At 37.6% G+C, this 8,246-nt stretch overlaps 1 protein-coding gene across 1 annotated transcript; it reads right to left on the bottom strand.

The window, feature by feature from the left end:
• Positions 1–380: 380 nt before the first annotated feature.
• Positions 381–8,201, bottom strand: LOC104518372 (claspin; the record flags this gene model as incomplete). Its single annotated transcript, XM_029087334.1, has 13 exons — positions 381–586; positions 979–1,043; positions 1,351–1,553; positions 2,099–2,286; positions 3,164–3,355; positions 3,863–4,419; positions 5,094–5,202; positions 5,457–5,529; positions 5,754–5,843; positions 6,208–6,372; positions 6,939–6,941; positions 7,060–7,514; positions 8,072–8,201. Coding segments are annotated over 13 exons (2,436 nt in total), but the record flags the coding sequence as incomplete, so codon positions are not given.
• Between the last annotated feature and the right edge of the window lie 45 nt (positions 8,202–8,246).

Genomic DNA, 8,246 nt, shown 5'->3' with positions numbered 1-8,246 from the left:
AAGGATTAACACAATGCACGAGTCAAATATGCCTACAATGCTCTGATAAATCCTAAGAGTTCACTGACAACAGATGTTCCGTGGCCCATGTAAGTATGCTTAAATATTTACAATGTACATATATTAGATATAAAAACCAGATTATAGCATGTTTTTCTTTGATGTTTTAGGATATAAGTTTTTATAAAGTTATTTTTATCCATTGCAATGTGTAGACATTTTAAATTCCAGGGACAGTTTGCTTTTTGGAAATCTTACCTGTATAGAAGCATTTGGCTAGATGCTGCTATTATTTTTTTTGACAGATCTGACAGGATAAAATGTATTTATTCACTACCCACTGTGTTAATATATGATAGGAAGAGGACTGAGAACCTCACCTTGGAAGCAGAGCTGACAAAGCTTGTTTTGAAAAAACCTGGGGAAGGTGACCTGAAACCTCCTGCTGCAGATAAAAAGTTGCCTCCACGTGACATCTGCTTGTTACAGGGCTGATACGATGGAATCATGGAGCCAATCAACTCAAAGCTGCTGTTGTGGCTATTCTCTTTTGCTAGTGTTGGTAGAGAAAATGAATCATCATCCTCTAAAAAATAAATAATAATAAAAAATACAGTGTTTGGTTTTTTGTGACCCAGTAAAACCTCAAGGCACTATTTTGCAACTCTGACACCTTGCTAAAAATTCATTATTTTGAGCTCATGTTGGATTTCTTTCCTCACAGAGGATACTGAGTTTAATCTTATTGATTTCTGACTGTTTCTATATTTTTTCCAGTATCATTTTGAACTTTATTTTCCTCTGTATTTTTTCAAGCCCTCCCATTTTTTTTTTTCATCAGTCTAAACTTTTATAATCATACTGTATAACTATTGAAGTGATGAAATAACAAAAAACCTTAATACCCAGCCCTGAAATGGAAACTTTTACATGTGCCATGTGAAAAAAATGCCAGTTATGGTCACAGTTCTGCTTTACCTAACTTGCTAGGTCCTTTGTCTGCAGCTTCTTCCATTTCAAGTTTCTCATCAGGAAGAGAGTATCTGCAATTCATTAAACAAAATGTATGTGCCAAGATTAATTGCTATTGTCTGTCAAACCTAATTGCAAAAATCAAGGTAACACACAAAAATACATCTAGCACACTTGGATTAAGAAATGGATTATTTCTACTGAACAAAAATTACAGTCCTTAAGTTTTTAAAATAAAATATATACGTGAAGGCACATATAACTACTGGAACAAGACGAAAAAAATACTTTAAAAAAGTACTTTAAATCAAAACATGTACATGTATTGATCCAATTTAAAACTGTTCAGGCACCATTTTTAAAGCTTGGTTCATTTACCCCATTTTTGAGGAGCTGTCCTTAAAAAGCATCAATGTAGACTCTGTTGAAGCTGGTTTGGGAACAGAATCACTGCGTACAGATTTCTCCAGCTTTTCTCCATCAACTGATTCTTTGTCCGTTTCTTTATCACCATCTTCAACTTGTTTCTCTTCTATATCTTCATTATCTTCCTCTGCTTCATCAAGCAGAAATTCCATATGCTAAAAAACATCCCCAAACACAGCAGAGATGTGGTGATTATTGCTTTGATCTGGTCATTTCCTTCCATACTTCTCAAGAAAACACTTTCAACATACAGAGGATGAAGCTGAGTGACACTCACAGTTCTTACATCCACCTGTTCCACTCTGAGACAACTGACAGAGGTGTTTGAAACAGCCAAGCTACTCTGATCATTTTTAAAAAGGCCATGACAAACCCTAGCCTAGATCAGGCAGGTGACCTCAGTCTGTCCCCTGCTGGCAATGGGCCAAGGATATATATATATATATAAGAATAAAGTGGTACCAGAAACTTTTATACACATATTTGGTTTTAAAACTGTTTAGACAAATAAAGAAAATACTAATAAATTCAGTTTTAGACAATCCAAACCCTGAACATGCCAACTGCAGCAATTTTTTAGCTTATGGGAAGAATTCATTAGCAGTTTCCCTAATATTAATAGTATATAAGAGTCCAGTTCCACTGGGGAGAGGCAGAATTGAGAAGCTGGCTAGGTTATGTGGAAACATTGCTCACAGACCTCATGATTGCTTTCTTCTTCTTCCTCAGATTCATCTGTCATCTCTTCCTCCTCTTCCTCTTCCTCCTCCTCCTCCAACATTTCCTCATTATCCAGTTTAAACAAAGCTTGCCGCTTCTGGCGTTCCTCAGTCCTGCGGAGTTTCATGGCCTCCTGGAGTTTAGCCTTCAGCAGTTGTAGCTTTTCACCTGGATAAAAAATGAATAAATTAATACATTAGCTGTACTACAGTGAATCCTTAACTCCACTGCCTTCAAGCATCCAAGCTAATGTAACTACACACATAAAAAGGGAATTAAAAAAAATTACTTGGTTTTAAGTGTTTTTATTAATTGATCTGCCAGCTATAAGAGCTAAAGCAGTTGGATGCAATGAGCTCAATTTAGAGGGACAACACAATCTCATGAATTATCAAGATTCCTCATTATCCATAAATGCAGCACTCTGAATGAGAACAGGGTCTGTCTCTCCACTGTGTCTTTTGGGAACAGGAGCATCCAATTGCCATAGGCAGATGTGTTATAGCACATGAAATAATTAAGAGCAGCTAAAAATAACGTGTGTCAACAGAACCAGTCAAATAATCTATTTCTTTTAATGGATGCTATGGGAGAGGCACGTTCTACACATTGTTTTTGAGTGCAAATATATACAATTCTATTAGAAACTGCAGAATAGAAATAAGGAAGCATGAGAGATCTAATAAATGGCAATAGTTCACAATAAGTCTGAGAGTCACATCCAGAGGCTGGTGGAAAACAACAGTGTGGATATAGGTTTATATAAAATTTTGGTATAAATGGGAAGAAATCCAGAGAACCAGTCACAGAGATCTGACTGAGGCTGTTCTACACTGGTCAGTGCTATTTAAGAGGTCTATTGAGATTCTTTTTTAACACAGGGCTATCCATGAGAGGGAACAGCCATAAGAATTCCACAGCTGAAGATCCCTTCATCTGTATTTCATATTCATGGGGCAGCACTGAGAAAGGAGGAATAATGAGAGAGAAAAAAGGACAAAGTGTTTTCCAATTCAACCATCATCACTTCTCCTCCCAAACCGACCTGGCTTGGCATGGGCTGTTTCATCCAGGCTCTCTGCAGCTAACACTGCTGGTACCACATCTGCTTTCAGCTCCTCTTTGCCTTCAGGTGTAGTCTCCTTACGAATAATGTTCATGTTTATGGTCCGTTCAGCTTTGGAGTTTGTCGTTCGAAGGGTGTGCTTCAAGAAACGTGCTTTCAAGGCTTCTAATTCTTCAAATACATATTCATTTCAAAATGGAAATTAAATTAATTTGATAGCATTTAAAAGCATTGAGTGTTGAGTTGTATCAAGAGTAGGTCTTGGGAATTTTTTTTCAAAGGAAGTTAGTTAAAAACCTTAAATCTTTGTATTAAAATATTTGCAAAACCATTCTATTCTAATAATAGAACAATAAATCATTACAGAATATTTTTTCCTGTAACTTGTACTTAGTTGATATTAGCCAATATTAAATTACCTTACCATTGACAATGCACTGCAGCAGAATGGAAATAAATCATACATCATTAAATAGTTATCACTTCGAGCTTTCAAATATTAAGGACTCAGAACTTCGCTTTTAAACATTAGCTGAAAGAAAATGGATATCAAAGAACCCCTACTAGTAACAGAACGTGTGACTGTTCTATCACCTGCACATTTCTGAGAGGTTTAAAGTCAGATTAACTCTGCTTACTTGGACACATCTGACAGAATTACACCAATAAAAGCAATACCTTTGTTTGAATCAGACTCATCGAGGTTTATAAAGGATTCATCACCAGAGCAGATTCTTGGCTTGACGGACAGATCTATTCCCAGTTCACGAAGTTTATCCAACTTGGACTTCCTCACTTTGTCAGGCTGTGCCTCCAAGCCAGGCCCCACCTGCTGATTGCTTTTTTCACATTGTAAAGCTGGTGCTGTTTCACCTCTTTGCTCAAGGGCATCTCCTCCGATTGCCAGAGGAATTTCATTCTCTTTTTGTTCACTGCAATCAGTGCTTAGGAGGTTAGAGTGCTGCTGTTCTTCTGTATGATTATCAGTTGTTACAGTCCCAACTGCATGAGAATCATCACTGTCCTGCCTGGGCTTTTCAGCAAAGTCTTCTGTCGAGTTCTTCCCTGCATCAGCAGGAGGCTTGTTCACAGTGGTATCATCATCTCTGCCAGGGCTTGTTTCTGGTTCATTAGATGCTGATTGATCACTTTCTATTCTCCCATCTTTGCAATCTGTGCTCAAGCTCTTAGTGTCTGCAGATTCTTCATTTAGGGACAGCTGGTATTTAGTGGACCTAAGAAAGGCAGAAAGAAATATATCACCCATGGCTATTGTAAAATAGGGGAGAAGAGGTTGAGAAGAAACTTGGAGAGGAATAAATAATTTTCTAATTATTGTCATTAATGTGTAAGGAAGAGGTGAAGGACAGAAGTCTGAAAAACTTCATTTTCAGGAGATGAAGAAGCAGAAATGTAAAGAGTTTGTACTAGTTAGTCACATTATCACAGTATAAAATTCCCAAGAGATTCTGTGGCAACAGCAGCTCAAGTATTTTACTACACATTACTCAAAAGCAGAAATAGTCCAAGTACAGTGTTGTGGTCCAGTCTAAACCACTTTAAATTAACTCTACATGAGCATCTTACTTCATCTGGAGCTACCCCTAGTCCCTGATTACTTCAATGGTACAACTGTGTCAAGAGTGCAACATTGCCTCATGTTGACAGTGACATACTCCTAATTTCCAAGTGTTCACAGAATTAAAGGAGCATAAGTTTCTTATTAAAACTTTCCAGTCAAAGCAACAGCTAAAATTAAACAAGAAACAGGATGTGACTGTACACAGAGCAGGGTGTGTATGACACAGAACGCCCACAGTGTGCAAAGGTCTGGTTATCCTCAAAAGCAAAGCTGGGATATCCTCAAAATATATGAAACAACAAATATGAGGAAGGTTTAAGTCCTTACTTCAGCAATGCCATGGCATTTCCCTGACATACTGGTCGAGGTCGACGCCTGAAGAAGTCATGAATGCTTTTGGTCTCAGGCACATGATATGGGAGAGACACAGATGATTCTACCAAAGAAAGGAGGTGAAAGAAAATTGTAAATGTCATACAAGGCATTTATTTGATATCTCTGAAATTCACAGAAGCCTGACACAAGTATTTTGCAGCAAAGACATCTGACTATGCACAAACAGAACAGTTGTTTAAACTTGAATACAGCAAACACTGTTAAGAGTTCCAACAGGAACAGTAAATTCTTTGTTTCCCCCTTGAATTTCTTAATAATTTATTCCCCTCTACATACAAAGAATTTAAGTTTTACCTCTAATAAGTCGTTGGGTCTCACTATGTAGTTGTTTAATGGCTTCTTTACTTAACCTTGCTGCTTTCCGCTCCTTAAGGAAAGAAAAGAGGCTTCTGAAGTCAGAAAACAAAATATGGGACTCTGGCTGTACTTTCTAAATAGCTTATTTTTCCCTTTCAAACAGAAAAGAGTCAGAATAAAGCAGCTAGTCAAAAAAAAAAATATTAAAAATAATAAATCAACAAAAAAAAACTGGATAGTGAGCATACATAAAACTACAGCAAACAATGGAGAACTTTAAAAAGGATACTTCACCTTCCTTTTTGGTTCTTTTAAAACAGGTTCCTCATTCTCATCATCAAATCCATGTTTGTAGCCTTCACCCTCAGAAAACCGTTCTTTGTTCTACAGTGCATAAGAAGAGATTCATTTATTAATCTATTAATACACAGGCACTACCAAGGGCAAACAAGTGAAAAGGAAAAGATAATGGTACCAAATCATCATCATTGGTCAGCAAAACCAGCAAGCAGTCTCATAAGCCAACACAAATCCCAAATAATACTTAGGGTAGATTTCCAAAGCTCCTGCTACAGCATGATCTTTATAACTTCCCAAGAAAACATCCCTCCTTAAGCAAAAAAGCAGAGAACTATTCTCTCCTCTGTCACAGTTGAAGTGCACCGTTGTCCAAAAGAGTTTTAACACATGCTGAGGTACAACACTTCCCACTAATAACCAACAATCCTGGATCACTATCAAATGTTACCTTATATTTTTTAATCTTGTTTTTCACTGCTGCTCGTATCGATTCTATCGACTCCTCATCCTCTGGGGGGTAATCGTTTTCCTCTTCTAAGCCATTGTCAAAAAGTTCTTTGTCATTAAGAAGACATCCACTGTCATTAAAAGGATACCTCTCACCACCATCTACCTGTTTGCCACAAGAATAAAGTATTTGTGTAATTAATTTCAGAAGGTCCCCATCAGTTCTTTGACATATTTAACATCACTGTCAACAGGTCTTGATGACAGAACATACAGTACAAGGCATCTTTAGCACCTTGTGTGTGCTGCAAGTTTTATCCACTTCATAGCACTGCAAAGCTGATTAGGTAATTCATGGAGCAGTGTTCCCTATGTCTATGATAACCAGGGAATTTCAGTAATTACTGAAATTAATAGCTCAGATAATAAATTAACACTTGAAATATGGATTTTATAAATAGCAAAAACACACGACCTCCCAAGCAGACATTTATTCAGACCAGAATTCTAATTTGAAAGTAGCCCAAAGCTTCCTCCAGAAGCTAGCAGAGCACTGCAGAGAAAAGCTGAAAATCAATCAAAGCCATTTGTGCACCTAACAAACACACCCAAAGAACTCAAAGAATTCCTGTCTGGCTTAACGGGCACTGATGTGAAATCATCAAGCACTAGGGTTTGTACTTTCTTTAGATGAAAATGGTAAACTCATCTGGTGTTCCGTGGATCCCACACCTGCTGAGGGAATGTGGACACTAGCAATGCTGAAGCACTGAAACACAATAACCAAACCCAGTAATAAACTAAACTTAGTTGAGAAAACATCTGAGATTTTTCTGCCAAAACATATATATACCTCTGCTCTAGGCTTTTCTTTTTTCAGCTCTTTAATGGACTCAATTATTCTCTCCTTCTCTTTTCTTCTTCTTGATTTTCCCTCTCCAGCTTTTTTTACTGTCTCTTCTTCAAAATCACGTTTATGTTGTTTACGTTTTCTGTACTTTTTCCCAGATTTTAGGGGTCTCTCCTCTTCCAACTGATTCTCAGACTTTCTGCTTGTCTCAAGGTTTTCAGCCTGCAATCGGTCACCAGTGTCACTGTCATCACTATCGAGCAGACCTTGGCAAATCCGATGAGGTTTCTTGTTCCTCTGGGCAGTAATGTTCTCTTTTTCCTCTCCATTTTCCTCATCTCCACCTGGAATATCATTGTGCACAACAGAGCCACCATCCTCTCCATCTTCACTCTCACTGTCCTCAAGGACCTTCTTGCTTTTTGCTTTTTTACGTACAAAAATCTCTTCCTCTGAATCTGACAAAATATATCAAAAGAAAAGAAATTTTGCATGGTACAAAGGGGAAAACTCCACAGATTAATTAACAAACAATCAAACATCAAGTTGCATATCTGTTAAATTTCACAGAGGTCAACATCTATAGCAAATCATCTTGAATTCAAGTTTTCAAAATCTACTTCTTCTTGTTAAATTGACCCAAATTGATGTTATAGGTTTTTAACCTTTACAAAAAGGCAGAGCTGAAAATCCTTCATTGACAGATTACTGACAAGTCTTGAAATAGTAACAAACCCCACTGTAAGTAGCTAAATAAGTACAGAGGTTAAACGAATCAAAAAAAGAAGTGAAATAAGCAATAAAGGCACTTGTATTGCATTTACTATTTCCATTTCTGTGCCTCAACTCTCTTCAGGGATTTCCAGATCTCTGCTCACATTTTGAGCAACAAGAAAAGCAGTCTGGATTCCTACAAGTCAAGCAATGACAACTTCCTAAAGAGGTATTTATAGAACAAAAAATGCACTGCTGAAGACAACCAGCACCAGGCACGACTCACGGCAACATTACAGACCTCTGTCCTCCAGAGACGCCAGCTCCTTGCTGAAGTGACCTGGAGAGGCTGTTTCACAGCTGCCCTGGCCGCTGTCAGAGTCGCTGTCAGGGGTTTTCTGCAGCTCTGAATGCAAATCTTCTAATGGAAGCTACAAAGCAAAGGCAAAATCTCCTTATTTTGGTGTTATTTAGGG

Source organism: Antrostomus carolinensis, unplaced genomic scaffold, assembly GCF_000700745.2.
Source record: "Antrostomus carolinensis isolate BGI_N321 unplaced genomic scaffold, ASM70074v2 scaffold26750, whole genome shotgun sequence".
In the NCBI taxonomy this organism is placed as follows: Eukaryota; Metazoa; Chordata; class Aves; order Caprimulgiformes; family Caprimulgidae; genus Antrostomus; species Antrostomus carolinensis.
The sequence above is the reverse complement of the archived record's forward strand: the minus strand, read 5'-3'. Positions and strand labels throughout refer to the sequence as shown.